The 17,820-nt window shown below is 38.6% G+C and overlaps 1 protein-coding gene across 1 annotated transcript in view; it reads right to left on the bottom strand.

Moving 5' to 3' along the window:
• Window positions 1–1,629: 1,629 nt before the first annotated feature.
• The window catches only part of LOC135324501 (fibrillin-2-like), a 180,029-nt gene continuing 163,838 nt past the window's right edge, over window positions 1,630–17,820 (bottom strand). Inside the window, exons 57-65 of the mRNA XM_064501037.1 lie at window positions 15,192–15,398; window positions 14,283–14,408; window positions 13,552–13,674; window positions 13,285–13,401; window positions 12,491–12,619; window positions 10,670–10,789; window positions 6,077–6,308; window positions 5,214–5,385; window positions 1,630–2,543 (exon numbers count right to left, since the gene is read on the bottom strand). Coding sequence (XP_064357107.1) covers window positions 2,169–2,543; window positions 5,214–5,385; window positions 6,077–6,308; window positions 10,670–10,789; window positions 12,491–12,619; window positions 13,285–13,401; window positions 13,552–13,674; window positions 14,283–14,408; window positions 15,192–15,398 — 1,601 coding nt within the window. The 3' untranslated portion in view covers window positions 1,630–2,168. The remainder of the gene's footprint in view (window positions 2,544–5,213; window positions 5,386–6,076; window positions 6,309–10,669; window positions 10,790–12,490; window positions 12,620–13,284; window positions 13,402–13,551; window positions 13,675–14,282; window positions 14,409–15,191; window positions 15,399–17,820) is intronic.

Below are 17,820 nucleotides of genomic sequence, written 5' to 3'. Positions count from 1 at the left end.
GAGCATTCTTAAAGCATTTCTGCATTACCAGGCTTGACTGTGTATCTGATGAAGGGCACTCGAGCAGCAGACTGCCTGCTAGCAAAAATATCTTTATTGCATCTTTAAGACTTAATATTACTAAGTGTTAGCAGTTTCTTTGGTGTTTAGTTAGGATGGAAGTCTTATGCTGTACTTACTCCTAAATGTATGTTTTTTTGTTTTTTTGGTTTTTTTTTTAGAGCTGAAATATCAAAATTGTGATGGTGCCACTGTTTTCATTATGTGGATAAGCAAAAGCTTTTTGTCAGGTCAGTGCACTTGAATCTAATGTATGGTGGTTTTTGATGGAATTGAGGCAGAGATCTAACTGCGTAAGGACAGTTTAATGGCTGTGTTTCAGCTTTGCGCTGACAGAGGAAGGTCAGTAAGTGCTGAATAACCTTACTTGTAAGTGGCAGAAGAAAAGTTTGTGCTATACAGCTCCTTTTTCTGTGTCAGTGAAACTCTCCAGGTCTGCAGCTGGATGCTGATTTTTCTGTAACGAACGCAGACATTTCCAAAAACAACAACAAAAAAACCCAACAACCCACTACCCCAAAATAAGCTTTATTGCAAGAAAAGTGTTGTTGTACCTACAAAGTTTTGTTGACCTACAAACAAAACTTTTTTTCCTACAAACATTTGATTAAAAATTTACAATGTTTCTTTGTCAAAAAAACCCAAACTGAAGAAAATAAAATAAAAGAACAACCACTGAGTATAACTTGATGCTAATCTTTGGTCAGCATTGATATGCAACTGAAACAAACCTGGAGTCAGCATGTGCTTCGGTTGTTTTCACATAGGAGATTCTGTTACATGACTAGTTACAGGCACCAGCTGTCAAAAAAGCACCATTGAGACATACACTTAACACATAATGGTACAACATCTTTTAAAAAAATTACTAAAGTAAACTAAATGTCAACTCATTGTACAAACATCTTTCTTACAAAATAAGCTATGATAAAATGAGGCGTACGGTGTATAACTACAGTATTAATGAAACTTCTAACAAATGGATTTCAAATACACATTTTCTTTGTTTTCGCTGCATAATTAGTTTGCACATATGGCAGTCCTGATACAGCTCTCAATTTTTAGTAAATACACCATTAATTCAAGCCAGCACCAAACAGTATGAAACATCAGACGTTCCCTTCAAAGAGAGACTTGTTTTCTTCAGCTGCCTACAGTAATGCAAGTATGTAGAGCACCTTTTTTGAGAATGAGGTGTTGTGGTGGTATGTGTGGTTCCTTGAGGTTATTGGAAGTACAGTACAGTTTGGTTCTGCAGTTCTAATGGTATTAAAAGCAGTCAAGGTATTTTGCTACAGTGGTTGTGCCTCAGCTTCCAGTATTTGATGTGGTTGATTCAGAATACAATCCTAGTGACCTGCTGTGAAACATTATCTTTGCAGAGACTAATATTGTAATTCTTGTCCTTTAAGACTTTTTTAAATACTCAGAGTTTTGCAAGAGCACTCTAGAATATCTAGAGGATGAATTATAGTGCTCTTTCAGTTCTGATACCTTTTAAAATTACTTGTATGCTATTTGGATGACTGGCACAAATACGAAAGGAAACATCTTTCAAATCTACTGGAATTTTTCTTTCTTTTTTTTTTTTTTTAAGAAAGCACCTCTAAAATAGCTCAAATTTATAAATCTAAAGAAAAACAACCAAGTTTCCCTTTTGTTTACATAATTTGTTACTTTCTCCATATATTACTGCATTAAAAATAAATAAACATCTATATTTTTAATTAGGAACTATAGCAAAATACCCAAAGTGTTACAGACTGCTAACAGGAAAAAATAGCTCACATTTTTTGTGCCATTTAGTGCCATATGATGACCCCTCGAACTTTAGCTTTTTAATATACTTTTAAATTGAGGTTATATAAAAGATACAGTAACCATGGTCGCCATCATAATCAAACTTTTGGCCATGGCGGAGTCTAAGTTACCCCTCCTGCAAGGGTGGTTCTGCAGTCTCGGCAGGATGGAAAGAAAGAGGTCTTCCCCTCTTCCCCCCTCCCCCCAAAGTCAGTGACTTTCTCAAAGCTTTTGGAAAGCAGACATGCTCAGATGGATAAATAGGTGTACAGAAGGGACTGAAGAACTGGACTGAGGCTGGAAGAGGGCTAATAGAGTTCTATCCACAGCCTCATTCTGAGAGCTTCTCCGAGCTCACCTAAGAGGTAGTTGTCCTCATTGCTGTCTTCCAGTTTCTTTAGCTCCTTTTTCTTATATAGAGGAATGCTAGTGATTTCCAGTGTGTAAGTTCCAGGCACTGACTTTTTCTTGGCCGTGTGCAAATAACTGAGTCGCTCCCTCTGATGGATTCGAAAGATGCCATCCTCATTGCCATGTGAGATGATGTAGCGCACGTGGTTGGTAAGGGGCTCTATGGCTGGCATAAGTTCTAGGATGTGCTCTTTGTCATTGAGCCCGGAGATGTTGACTCTCATCTTCAAAGGACTATCCATGTCTAGGCTTTCCAAGCTAATTTGCTCAATCTGAAGTAAAGAAGAAAGCAAGTTTGGAGCAAGAGAGGAGCATTGCATTGAGAGAGGAATAATAAATGATTATTAACAGTTTCTGCATTTCTGAAACTAACTGTGAAAAAAAGCTGTTGTAAATCCTTTCCAGCTGGGAGAACTGCCTGATTCCATATAACACACCCTGTAAATCTTAAAGGTTTCTCACACAGGCTTAACAGGATAATTAAAGTTACAGTATCAAGTCTATGGAGGGGCTCAGATTTCAGTTTCTTCTCGGATTCTGTTTAACTTCATGCTTGCAAAAAGTCCGTGTAAAGAAGAGGCATATGTTTAGTTGTGCCTCTCTATAGCCCTTACTGCACTATATTGTTTTATTGAGCAAGTTATGTGCTTCACTGTGTAATATTATAAAATAGAACCCTCGCCACAATACTGTCCCTGAAACTTCTGGTAAAACAGTCTTCCTGAATTGTGGCTTCTGCAAACAATTAGGCTCTGCATTTGGTCAGGGGGAGTACAGTGATTAAAAAAGAAACTGAAGTAAGGAGAGAACTGCTGTGTACTTTGCTGCCTGCATAAATGGCTGGTATGTCATGTTGTCCAGTTGCACCTTATTTTGACCACGGAGAGAAGTGAAGAAAAACTTCCTGCAGTTGTTTTGCTGGCAGATCAGTAATGTCTTTTTTTTTTTTTTTTTTTTTTTTTTTTTTAATTAATATTATAATTTTAATGAGTGCTTCAGAATAGTTATGCTGCAGGTGTGAATCTGTCCTGATGTGTTGGCTGTGAGCACACTTAGGGGCCAGGGGTGAGAATGAGTGCATTCCTATGAAAGCCCTAACAAGAAGCAGCTTTTGGAAGTGCTGCTACAGAAAAAGCATAGGCTATGGCCTTCTTTAGGAAGTCGGACACTATGTGGGTATCTAGCTTATTTGTCAGGATCCACTTGCAGCCGTAAAGATGGGAAAGGATTTTGCCCTGAGGGAATTCCAGTCACATATGAGTACATATGTGTACTGCTATGTAGTATAATTAAAAATGCATGGTAAAAGCAAGGAAAATCGGTGGATGGGAGCAACTACCAAAGCTTGTTAAATACTGCAGCCCATACAAATCATGGTCATGAGACCTTCTTCATGTGGCTTTATGAACATGAAAGTGTGTGTATGTTGTTTTTATTTATTTTTATTTTTTATTTTTTTATTAAACTGCTGAGGTAGTCCTGGTGCTAGAGCACTAGAAACTGAACAGCTTAGTGCTACAATTCAAAGTACATAACAGTTTCTGATTGGTACTTCTTTCCTTCCTCCCTCCCTCCCACCCTCCAACCGCTGCTTTTAAAATATTCTGTGGAATTTGAGCTCTTGCCCTGCTCAGGTGAAGGCTGTGTAACTACCATGTTCTGGTAAGATGTGTGAAATACTTAAATTCCACGTGGAACAGGTCCAGTAGGAAGAGGAAAGAAAAGGGATGTTTGTGTGGACTGTGGATATGTATGAGGAAGTCAAACATTTAGATTCGAAGTGCCAACACTATATCCTTTAAAGCAGGAATTACAGGATTGCTGACCTCTTTAGAAATTCTGCCAAGACAAGAACTGGCTTTGCTGGCAGCAGCGTGCATAGTAGTAGGTACTGTGGTGGTAACTCTGGATTGTTGCAAGTCCTTATCTTTTCAGAAAGGAGACTTGTTTCCCCATTCCTTGAATGTAAATTTTGTGGTCAGTATACCTTGCCATTTTAGCTGAAGGTTTGCCTGAAGAAACTTGGTCAATGGATCTGGTAAGAAACAGAATCCTCTTGCTGTATTCTTTAGGCACAGATCCTCTTGCAAAACTAAAGGGAAAATCTCTCTCTCCTCTCTCTTCCCCCACCCCAAAGAATAATTCTGTTATCACTGCAGCTTTCAAGACCTGGGCTAAGTGCTGCAAGACAGCATTGTATCATACAGATAATGCCAACAACATGTACACAGGTATACTCATTTTAACTTAAAAAAAAAGGGGGGGGGCATCTAAAAGGCGTAAACATTATTGCTGGCCTTCCATGAGTATCCCATTACTTATTTTCATAAGCCTGCAAAAAGCAGTAAGAAATGTTCAAGCCTAAAGTCTAATTCTCAAATACCTTCAGTGATCTTGCAAATCTAGGCTTAAGTATATCAGTTGTCATGGAGTCCAGTTCCCTCAGTTGTGAGTAACCATGGAACAGATGTTTAGACTATAATAGTCTGCTACAAGCAGATCTATTTAGCTGTCCCAGACCATAAGATGCTTTCCAACCTCCTAGAAAATAAAACTTGAGATCTAAGGTATCATAAATATGATGCATCACAGGCCAACAGCAGAACAGACTGCAGACATCATCAGTGTCCTAGGCTTCTGTAATTATGGAAAACTTACTTCCCTGAATTTGAGATATTTCCAGGAACTAGACCACATCTCACACTACAAAGGATTCTTTACAAGCTTTAAAAAGTACAGTTATTCCTAACTGTTTATGTCTTTCTAATTGTTTCATCATTCCTGCCAACAGGACATAAGCGTGAAAATATCAGGGAGGACATGGGAGAAGAATACTCTGGCTGTTGAATGTGGCCTACGATAAAACTCCCTGCGCTTTCTGACAGCATTGAGTATGCTATCTTTGAACATATACCTCCAAGTACATTACAGTGTTTATTTACCCCAGTATGTACAGTGTTGTTAACACTTCTCTTCTTCCTGTTGTCCTTTTTGGAGTAGCCATTGATTTTGCACTCATAACATGCTTCAGGGGACAAAGCATTCTCTTCATCAGCATCTCCATCCAGCGGCAGGTACTGGCCTTTGTTAAATCCCATCCCTGAGACACAGTGGCTGTTGATTAAAAGTAACTCTTTTAGTGACTTCTTTCGGTTTTATGAACTCTCTCGTTAGATGGAAAGCGAGTGTGTGTAACCTGTCCCACAAGGTCTGTCTCCCCTCCATTTCCCTTCCCTCATAAGGAGGTCTGTGAATGAATTTTGTTCTCAGTAGTGTGATGTGCTCAACCAAATATGGCTGTTAGGCTGAGAGCCTGTGGGCTTTTCTAATTTTCAATTTACAGATATTGTGAAGGAACACCAAAAAACAGCTTCCCCTGACTTTTGAAATAAAGGTATTGGAAGAAATCTTGATTTAACTTCTTGGGTTGATCGGTATGGTTTAGCACTCTTAGTTATCTGAGTGAAGATTGTACCTTTCCTTATGTAGTAACATTCTTCAATTAGCAGATTTGTGAAGGAGTTGTTGCGCTAATATTGGAGGGGGCAGAACAGAACTAATTGTTTAATTTTGCTTGTATGCTAGATGTAAAATGAGGGTGCTGTGCTGCTTATACAAATACTGATGTTTCTACTGCTACAGATTATTATATGCAGCTTATACAGGTTGTGCACAAAAGCAATGGAAAGGATGACTTAGGAGCCTGTCCTTCATTGGCACTTCTGCTCTTCAGTCTGACGACTGCCCAAACTTTTTGTGGCCCTCTGAATGTGTCTCTCTTGAGAACTACACAAGAAATACTCACCCTTGCCCAACTCTGTAATAGCCAGGTGGACAGCCACAAAGATAACCACCTTCAGTGTTGGAACAGCCGTAATTGCAGGGGTTCTTGGCAGAAGAACACTCATTGACGTCGTGGCATGCACTTGAGAATTGGTCATAAGAAAATCCGGATGGGCAGGCACACTTGTAACTTCCGAGCGTGTTGTAGCAAGAAGCAGAGCCGCATGCGTTAGGATTGGAACATTCATTTTCATCTAGTAAGCAAACAAAAGTATATTGGTATTTTCTGATCTGGATAGACATCAGAAAGGCATGACATTGCAAAGTGTAAGTTTAATATGTAAGTGTAAGCGGTAAGTTCTGTGGCTCTAGCAGAAGTCTTGAGCAGGGCTTGGCCTGTGTGTGCTAAACATGACCCATCTTAACATGTTAATGTCTTGTGTCCCCTCTCCAGCCCTGGGTGTAGTGTGCAGGAGTTTAGGTGAGGGTGGCATGGAAACGGAAAGCTTGCTTCATCTTTGACCTCATCAACCCTCACAGCTTTATCTCCTGAGGGGAAAGTACATTGCCAGAGGTCCCAAAGATGCATAGCTGAGCCAAAGATGTGTTTGAAGATGCTCAGTACCTCCCCTTCCTCCAGGGCGTATTTCTTGTTCTAGTGCTTGGGGCTTCTTGTCAATACACTTTTCCCTGGCAGGGTATACTCCCAGATGAGATTCACAGATGGGAAACAAGCTGGCACCCCAGTCACATTTTGACCATGATGGTGTTTTTGGGCACTTAACATGATGGCGTGAAGTTAATTTTATGCTGCAAGTATGTATTACAGGTCCTGTGAGGGGGAAGATGATCTAAATAGTCAACCCAAGTGAGAAGAGGGAGAAAAAGGAAGCATTATCTTCATCTTACAGGTATTTATACAGAGATGAGGATTCCCTCCAGGTATCTAGCCAGGAGAAGAAAGCAGAGCTCCTGAACATTACTCTGCAGTATTAACTGCAAGATTACTCAGTTTGGTGTGAAAACAGTAGCTGCCAAGGCTACCACTAAATTTGAAGTGGGCATTATGCAAGTCGGTTACGCTTCCATTCTCGTTGAAGTGTAGTTTCTTCATTCCTTCCCCCCCCCCCAACCCCCTTCTGTTTTAGCCGTGTCTTTCAGCTACCTCCGCCACTTCTCACAGCATTATGATGACTTGTGTTTCATTTCTGTACCACCATATAACTTGTCTGGTTTGCCTCAGAGCTTCAGCCCTTGATGATTCCGGTCTACTGTCTTCCCCAATTTTTTTTCAGTCCGCTTTTGTGTGTGTGCGCACACACATGTGTCCATCTGTCTGTCCTGCCTTTATAATATTCTTACCCAGCTACTTTGAAGCTGCACTGATGTCTGTTGTTGCCATCACACTTTCTGTGGTATCCTTTTCAAGTGTTTTCTGAGGTTAACAAGTTGTCTAAAGCTGATTATGAAGGTTTGGACAGTTAAGTATCAAATTCTCCTACCTTTAAGCGCACAGAATCTTACAAAAATATACAAAAGTTAGTTAACTGAAAAGCAAGATTTAATTTACTTACAAAAGTGACTTTTTTTCCTCCCTTCTTAAAGAATGCTTACAGATACTTGCAGTACTCAGCCTCTTCTAATGTCAGTTGAATAACTTACTGCACATTATGACTTTCAAAACACTACCTCCCAAAACTTTTTTTTCCCCCCCTTCCTATTTTAAATTGTACCTTTATAGATCTGTGCTTTGGCCTGAATGCTTCTGATGGTGGTAGGTATCATTTGTAAAAGCAGACTGTCCTGTTGTTCATGAGATCCATCAGGATCTCCTCTAATTCCTACTTAGTATTTTCCCATTGTCGGTCTCCTACCATTATGAAGATCATGGGTGACAGAAGGCATTCCTGTCTGGTGCTTGTTGCAGCTTTGCTCAGTGTAGTCAAGCTGCTATTTACTACCTTCCTGTTTTTAATTTTGAAGTGGGTTTGTGTGCTACTTACAAATTGGAGATATCGCGTAAGGATGCAGCAACTTAGGTAGGACTTCGCTGCGGTAGACCTCTTATGGCTTCCCCCTATGACCGCTCTTCTGCATTTTGTTATTTCTTGGTCTGCCATTTCATAAGGGATTTCATCAAAATGACTACAGTATTCATCAAGCCTGCTGTAAGGACTCCAGATGCCTGAACTAGTGCTGTTCCTTCTCTGAAGGGACTGTATTATTCCTAATCTAATGCTAGATCCCAGTGTGAGTCCAGATAATATTTATTTTATGTCTGATGTGATCTCTTTTGCTGGAACTATTTGTCTTGCTTTGATATTAGTTTGTTTAGCTTCTTTCTCTTCTTGTATGTTCTGTCAAACATAGTCTGACAGACTAGCATACTTTGGGGTTTTTCCTTTGAATTCTTGTGTTTCTTTAGCTTTTGATGAAAGCGTTTTATGTTGCTGTTGGCCTTTAGCTGTTACACGATAATCATCTGCAAATGTTTGTTTCAGTCTTAATACTATACTGAACTTTTTTTGTGTATTGTACCGTGATGATATATAAAATTTACTTTTTTGAAGTGTTACCACTAATTCATAGTCTTTCCCCTATCTCTTCCCTTCTCATTTGTATGTATTCCGGCATTCTTTCTGTGTCAATTGCAGTGTGACTGATTTGGGTCCAGATATTGTGAAAAGTGAGCGAGTTTCTTGTATGAAAGATCGTGTGCATTTGGTAATTGGCATTGGTAATGTTGCATTTGTCTTGGCAAGGATGTGCTTCCCTATAGCTGTTTTCCTCACCAATGTCATTAGAGCATGTTTTAGCATTCCTCCCTGCACTTAACAGAAGACATGTTCTCTTGAGGACTGTCCAGTATATTCAGAGACTTTAGCTGTTGTGGAGTTGTGTGAGAGTTGGGTGTTGTGTGGCTCCCCGCCTCCTGCTCAGTTCTTTTGCTTACTTTGTTGGAGGGCAGCATTAAGTGAGGTGTGGTGGTGATGGGACTTCAGGGAAAACTGCATGTTTAAAATGGATGTAAGGTTGTCCATAGATCCTAAAAGGGATCTATGGCAGTGTCCACAGGCACCATCTGATGATGACAGTGCTATGAAAACTGCTGAAAACAAACTTGAAACAGTAAATATGTTGCTATGGCACTTAGTGAACAGCATATGGTGGGGTTATTAGTGGGGGGAGTTTCTTTTAATTTCCCACATTCCATTTGGTAACTAAGTTAGCCAAGTTCTTGAAACACAGAAAAGAAATGATAAAATGAATGAGCTAAACCTGCAAGAAAACTACTGAGCTGATTGATTTGTTTTCCCTGTAGTCTGCTTAGAGAAAACTAGTATTGGCCTTAAGACTGTATTCTGAAACTAAGACATTCTTAACGTTCATGTTGATATTTTTTCCTTCCCTCTGTTCACTATTGATGCTATCCTGTAGTATTCTAAAAATGTGAATGGTGGCAGGGTTGATTATTGCTGAAGGTTTTTTGATTTTTTTTTTTTCCTGTTTTCCAACAGAGGTGTTTGTATTGATGCTTTTCAGGTGTTAAAGAATAGTGAACTGAAACTGTCTAGAGGTAGCCGCATAGCACAACTTATATAAAATTTGCTTAGCATGAGTAGCTAAATTTGCTGAAGCCTTAGGCCGCACTTAGATAAAATAATGAACTTTTACTTAGTCCAGTAAGAAAAGGGCCTCAGAGCTGGTTCAAGCTAGGAAGATAAGAAAGTTACAAGCAGTCTGCATTCCTGCGTCTCTCACTCCGAAAGGGAGGGTGTCTGCAGGAATGCGTCTCACACTCCGAAAGGGAGGGTGTCAAGGCTTTGAAATAAGACCAGTGCAGGGCATTAGGACCTTGAGGGACAAAGCCTTATCTCACTGCTGGGACGGTGTTAATTGTTATGATTTAGAATCACCTCCTCCTCAGGACCTTAAGACAAAACAGTAAGACCCAACAAAAACAGAGGTACAACCGTCATCAGAGACAGCAAAAAACAAAATTAAGGAGAAAAACAGCTTACCTCAGAATGACGATGAGACCCAATGAGGAGCAGGAGACCCCAGACCAAAAAATTACTATTGGTCTAACTACTACGTGAGCGGTGGGAAATATAAGCTGAAAAAGCTATAATTGCCCAGGATTTGTTTATGTTAGGGTCCCTCTTAGGAGGCACCCAGCTCGAGCTGCAATTATGGCACGCGCATGGTTAAAATTTAATTTGTTTTGATTTGGCTCTGAACTTTTCTGCGGGAACCTAGGGTCGGGCCCTGTTATGGTGGCTGACAAGCCTAATTTCCATAACATCAGGAACTCAGTGAATACCTTTTCACCTTTCTAAGAAGAGGATTTTTCTGAGAAGGGAGTCAGCATGTAAGGCTGACTAGGAAAAACACCTCGTCATACAGTATTAACAGGACAAGTGTGTTGCCTTATCTCGTGTCATTCAAGGGTATTGGGAGTAGTAGGGGGAACGGGGAGGGGAGGGAAATTTCTGTGTCCAGCGTCTGTAAAAGCTTTGCCTCTGCTCCTTCTTGTCCCCAGTTGGTAGTTGTCACTGTAATGACTACGACACCTTTGCAGTTTCAATGTATTCTAAGCGCTTTGTTTCCTTACCGACGCATTGATTCCACTGGTAATGCTGAATATACCCTTGTGGGCATCCGCATCTGTATCCACCCAGAATGTTTTGACAGCCGTGCTGGCACCTGTGGTTTCCATCACATTCATCCACATCTTTGCATGGGGAGAGGAGTAGAACATGAATGAAGACATTATTATACATGTTGCCAAATATATTACTCTACTTTGATCATAGTCATCTAAATATCAGTATTTATGACAGAACAGTACTGTTCTAAGATGGAGTTATCATCCAGGTTAGTCTTTTGGAAAGCCTTAAGCTCACTTCATGCAGTGGTTCTTTACCTCTGTCAGTAATATAATTGCAGCTTTTGAACCTTAACTACCTTAGTCAGATTTGGAGAGGAAACACTATTCCTAGTAACTGTGTAGGATGTTGCTTTGATACAGTATTTAGAATCTGAATGTTTTTGGATCTCTGTTTTCAAACCAGCTATGTAGGAATAGGACTCCAGTCTTCAGGATTGCTTAAGTGTTCAAATGTGAGGAACACATACCGACTCCAGAGGTCATGCCGTTGTTCATCTTTGCCAATTAAAAAGAAAAAGCTATCTAAAAAGTCTCTGAGGCATGAGTAAATGAAGGAGAAAACCACCAAAGTTTTTTTTAAAAAAGCGAAAAACAAAAAACCCCCCAAAACAGTCATCTGAAATGGTGTCTGCTATAAGAAATACATACCTACCAAGCTACTGTAAGCAGCCTAATGCATCAGGTACAATATGTAGTGCTAGCAGAAAATAAAAAAATCATGCATGACATCACAGATTCTAAGCTACACTCTGTCTGTAATTTGAAGCAAATTCTACAGAATTGGGCTGTCTAAAAGCCTGAGGTCCAGAAAACCATACTGCCAGGAACTGGAAGCTGTCCTTTCATCAATAATGACAGAGCAGTTGTGACATTTTACTTGCATGTATGTCTTGTGAATGCCTTGGCATGTGTAATTTGGTGTTTTCTTCCACAGGTATTGGGTGAGGTACACAGGAAGGATGCATGTGCTTTATGAGAAATAAACGTGACAAAATACACTGTTTTCTAAAGCCTGTCTGTGTTTATTTTGCACTGTTAGCCTAGAAATAGGCTCCAAATATCAACTCTTGTTTTAAATGGTTTGTCAAGGTAGAAGACATGGAGATGCCATAGATTTGTGCAAATAAACCTCTGCATTTATAAATCTCAGCAGCCAGATGGCCTAATACTGCCTTTTTATTTCTTCTTCGTTCAAAATCCGAGGCCCACTGAAGATGCTGGAACTCTCGCATAGAGATTTTCTGATTTGGGCTCCCTTTTTTGTCCATCTTTACTGGCCAAAGCTTAAGCATATAATTTGTATTTTTAACTGTACTGAACTGCCCTTCTCTATTGGTATCTCTGTAGTAGAAGATTTATAGTAGGGAATTCAGAATTTTATTTTTAGGTGCTTCAGGTGAATGATTACAGTTAGCTAAAACAAAAATTGTAGAGAGTTGTATTTAGTGCTAGACCTTATAAGAATGAAAAAGAAAAATGGAAAACAGCTGGACTTTTAGATGCATAAAACTATGAAGTTAAAACAACTCTGGAAACAGTTGTTTGAGACTTCAACTGGATAATCATTTTGTATACTAATCTACAGTTAAAAAAAAAAAAGGACTTGGGCAGTCTGTTCTTATACATTTTTTTTTTTTGATACTCACTTTTACTATGTCTGCCACTCTGTTTTATTGCTGTGATTTGTCCTTGATATCATAGGATTCACTAGACACAGAAGTAAGGATTTGCACAGTGAAAAAGAATTTGACCTTTGCTAGTTACCTTCACAGTTTAATCCAGTAGAATCCAGAGAAAATCCCCTCTGACATTCACAGGTAAAACTTCCAGGAGTGTTTTGACAAATTCCCTTTGATCCACAAAGTGACGGTTGAGAACCACATTCATTGTTATCTTAAAAATGCAGAGGATAGAAAAGAAAGTTGGTAGACCTTGGGGTAAGACATTAGGCATGTCCATGTAACATTTGTTTAGAGGTTGAAAATCAGAGGTGCAAAAGTGTGTTTTGAAAATGTAACCAATCAAATGTCAGATGACTTGATGACTCATGCAGAGCTATGAGTACTTAATAAATTGGAAGTGCAAGTTGTAATTCAGTTATGAGTGCAAAAGATCCAAGTATGTAATCCTGACAGGGCGAAAAAGGCTGCACTTCTGTATTAGGTGAACTAGAATGGTTTCAGTTGGCAAGATTTATATATATGCTCAAGAGCTTAAGGCATCTGTATCTATTAAAGAAGAAGCAGTCTGTTTTTGTTTAACTACATTTTAAATCAGATTTTAATATTTTACCCCTTATATCTCCATGTGGTTATACTTAAAATATAATAACATGCATTAACTATATACAACTGTTTACTAAGCAAGAAAATACAAACGATGGATAAACTTTGATTTTTCTTTAGCTATAATTGCTGCTTTCCAAAATTAGATTTTTGGACTACTGACATTATTGCTCTGTACTAATGCTGTTTATATAATGCAAAAGAAAGGGATGAGAATTGAGAATGTCCTTCTTATAGGAAAAACTGATGCAGGAACTATCATGTTTTTCTTACCAATACAAGCTGTGTGATGTTGAGTAAAACCAGGTGGACATTTGCATGTGAAGCCTCCAAGGGTATTGACACAGAGAAACTGGCAGTTGTGTTGTTTGGTTTGACATTCATCAAGATCTGAAAGTAAAAGATGTTATCATCTTAAGAAAATTCAACAAAAAATAACTTAATCGCGTTTAATCTAACGTGTGAAAATTACCATACTTTGAAATTATCTCCTGTTAAGTCAAAGCACAACAAAATTAAAGTTACTGTGTATAACTCTACCTTTACATGTCTTTCCATCTTCTTGAAGGATGTAGCCCCGGGGACACGAGCACTGGTAGCTCCCTTCTGAGTTCTTGCAGATGAAATTGCATGGTTTAGGAGACTGGGAACACTCATCAAGATCTAAGGAGACAAAGCGGTAAGTATTTACTGCACTGACTGTCTTTAAAAGAAGTCTCCTAAATGGCACTATTTTCAAGAAAGATTCTAGCAGGAAAAGGTCCTCCATTTTCTTTTTTTTTCCAGGGTTTCTCTTTCTTTTTCTATAGAGTAGTACAACTACAGTGGCAAACTGAGTCTCTTCATTGAAGCAGTAATATATCAGAAGGAATGACAGTGATGTTAGTATTTTTTTCTAAGGACTAAACCTTTCTTTTCAGGCATACCATAGTATATTTGTGTTAACCAATAGGAAAGTGGCAAAATGTCGCCCATGAAGCAATGAAGAATTCTGTCGGTCAAAATGGTTACATATCTGAAACGTATTTTCCTGTCCCGATGATATCAATGCTTGTTCTACTGCAGGAATATTGCTGATATAGCCTGTTGCTGGAATTTGCAAAATTGTATATAAAAGCAGAAAGGTGTATTAGCAGAAGAAGGGAAAGAAAGGGAAAGAGACAAAAAAATATTGCTATGATACAAGAGCTTAGAGAGGTTGACTGAGAGCTGCACTGTGTAATTATATACCAATCAAAAAAAAAATCGAGGATTACGGTGATGAATCTTACCCACACAAGCTGTCCCGCTTATGTCAGTGGTATACCCAACTTTGCAAAAGCATCGGAAGGAGCCCATGGTGTTGATACACTGTCCGTTTCTACATAAGTTTGGCATGACCTTACATTCATCAATATCTGTACAGAAAATATTAAGTATGTCATTTTTCAAAAAACAAGTAGAAGTTCATTGGTGTTGGTTTTGAATGTGACAGTGCAGTTGAATTCTCCTTCTGAATAAGAAAGTGAATGAAAAAAGCAAGTTTAATTCTATGGAAATGATACTGGAAAGGGGGCGGAGGGGGAAATGTCCTCCTCTTCCAGTTCCTCACTGTCATGATTCTCTTTTTGAAAATGGGCCAGAACCAAAAGTCAAACATCCTTCAAATTTTCATTATTGTTCTCTGCACCAAAAGTTTTCTGCTACTTTAGTGGGTAATCAGGTTCCAGTTTTGCTAACTTAAAATGCAAAAACTGTGTAAGTGAATTTTCTGAAGACTTGATTAGATGATGTTTAAAAAGTTGTCACTACAATTAAAAATATGTTAGTTTCTGCTCCCTCTATCGAAATAGTAACTGTAAAGAATTCAGTAAGACAAACACCAACTGATTTTGTCTTTTGCCATGTGTGTAACTTTTCAACATGCAAAAGCTCTGGGATGGCTTCTAGCATTTGTTTATTTGTTGATGCCTCCTGTTTTAGATCCCAACCCTAAAAATTCTGCACAGCTGTGAGTATTTCTGTTGTAGCTACTGTTTAAAGGTGTTTTTAATTTCTGGTCACTCAGCAACATTTGAAAAATCAAACTCTGTCATTTTGCAGGAAATTCTTCAAAGGCACTTCAAAGAGAAAACTGCATTTTCTTAAATATGTGAGAGTATTCTTTCCCTTCTTCTACCTCCTTTCACCCGTGCAAATACCTCTTCCATCTGTAGTATAACCTGGTCCATGTGGGCAGAGTTTCTTGTATTGGGTAGTTCCTGGAAGTGGACAGAGCTCGCACTGGTTACCCCAGCCCCGGCCTCCATCACAGCAGCACTCAGATTTAGTGACAAGATTGCGGCTGCTTGAAGCCATCTGACACATTGTCTGTAAAACTTCAGCAAAGCAAAACCCTTGGCGATTATCTGCAAGGGAGAAGGGGAGAGGTCAAGAAAGAGTAGAAGTTAAACATCTGATCCACTGAACAGCTGATATGTTATTCTGGCTCTGTATCAACACGTGCAAGTGCTGTAAGATTATAGCAAACAGGCTGTGAGGTATATTTTGACTTAGCCTTTCAAAAAATTTGTCGTGTTTTCTGATAATTTGTTGTCCTTCCAGGTTTATTCTGGACATCTCAGAAGTTCAGTAGCTGCCTAAGTCTCATAGGAGTTACACATCTAGGAAAGATGTGCCCTTGGGGTATCCCTGACAAGCTTGCTTGATAGTAAAATGGGCTGTAAGCCAAACTAAGCTCCCACTTAAGCTGCCTATGTTTTGTTTGTGCTTAAGAGATTTACTTACAGTAAGGTTGGGCTTTCTGTTTGCTTGTTTTACTGGCCAAAATAGTGCGTCTGTTCAGCAATATAATTACACTGGTGTGGTTTAAATGACAGAATCCTTAGCGCTTAAGTTTCTGTGCAGTTCGGTGCCTTTCTCGTGGCACTCTGTTTGGTTATTAAAAAGAAAAAATAGATTTGTAGTGCCACAATGTTATCTAACCCTTTCTTAATCCATTTTTCTTAACTTTTGAACCTCTTGTTTAATACCCACCAAACATTAAAGAGGTCTGAAACTTCAGAGCCATTGAGGTCCTACAAGTTTCCTTCAAACAGGCTAGTGAAGAGAGGAGAGATGCCAGCTTCTAGTGCATATGGAAACTCTTTGCAGAGACAATATCCTCTCTCTAAATAATTATGCTACCTGTCATCTTTGTTAATTTTAATGGACACATTCTCAATTATGGGTTGACAGAGGTTTGTGTTTTTAAGTAGAAGATCTTACGCTTTTTCTGTTAAAGCCTTCAGAAGCCCTTAATGTCGCCTAAATGACGTTAAAATCTTTTCACATCCCTCAGAATGTGAACATACCTCAGCAGTCTGCTGACTTTGTGTTTTAGAAGTCTGAGGGGAGTAGAACCAGCAGATTTCTTACATGAATCAGGTAAAAATGAGGTCTTTGCCTTTATGCAAAACTTACTTTGCATAGCCAGGTAACAAGAAGACTGTCTTCACTGAAGGTGTCACTTGGTGAGACAGTGTATTTGTGATTGTAGCATTTTGCAAGAGTTGGTGAAATCTGTTTAATTTGTTTGGAAATGTGTTTACTTCCTTAGGAAATATTCCTGAGTAATTAAAAGCTTTTTATATTTTATTTTTAGAAGTCTAATTCCCATCAAAAGTTACAGAACTAATTTATGTTAAAATAACTGTAGCAACGTTTGGTTGACTATATCCACTGTAATAGGACATTTGCATTTATCTCACAGTCTACATAAAAGTTTAAAATGAATTTTGGAGTTATGACATTGAATGAGACAATGTCACAGTTTCCATGAAGCTACTAGACTGCGGGATATGGTAAAAAAGGCAAGTGGCAGGTTTACTATGCAGTATATATAATTGGAATGTGGGAATGTATGTTGTTGGTTTGTTTTTATTTTTCTCAATGGTAGTTTATATCCACTGCTTAGCTAAAGGGATCTCAAAAAAAAAAATTACTTATAATCTGGCTTTAACAACTGTAAGTATAGACTTAAATTTTCAAAGCTATTTAGGAAATGCAGTAGCTGTTGGTCTAAATCACTTAAGCACTTCTGAACCTGTTTAATTCAGTCTTCTATTGAGAGTTAAGATGTTGACCATTATGTTCACAGTTAAGTTTCCTTAATTCTTGCTATTTTGGAGTCTCTCTGCTTCTGAGGATTAGCTGTTGTATAAGAGAGATTATAGTTGAATGAAACTTAGTTGTATAAGACTTGAACACCCAAGTTTACGGGCAGGTAAGCAATCTTAATTCTGTCAAGCTATTTTAAGTAGCAAAATAACTGTCACAGGGAATTTTACTGTTGCCTCTTATCGTACATGCTAACACTTACTTAGATTTTTTTTTTTTTTCATGTTTTGCATGAAAAGTAATGAATTGAGATCAATTTCTGTTCTCCTAAATAGGTATACTGTGCAGGTCCTTATGTATGTTTTGACCTGAAGACCATATAATGCTTTGCTCACCATTTGAGATGTGGAATATTCTTTAAGCTGAACAGAATATAAAGGTTTGCACAATATATTTAAAACAGTGATCTGATGAGACTTTATGCTTCTGCTTTAGTTCTGAAGAAAGACTTGCTTTCAGGCAAATTTGATTTTCAGGGTCATTTCTGACCTTGAAAGGCCTAAAGGAAAAGCAGAAATGCGCAAACTTGCCCAAAGCATTGTTTTTGAAAAATGTTTTTTTCATATACTCAATATAAACAAGCCATAATGAACTCCAAGCAGGGTATTTCCTTGGCATTAATGACTAGCTGCAGTTAATGGCCTGTGGCATCCTCTTCCCATCTGGTCATTA

The sequence above is a fragment of the Dromaius novaehollandiae genome, chromosome W (genome assembly GCF_036370855.1).
Source record: "Dromaius novaehollandiae isolate bDroNov1 chromosome W, bDroNov1.hap1, whole genome shotgun sequence".
NCBI lineage: Eukaryota > Metazoa > Chordata > Aves > Casuariiformes > Dromaiidae > Dromaius > Dromaius novaehollandiae.
This window is presented reverse-complemented; position numbering and strand designations above follow the sequence as displayed.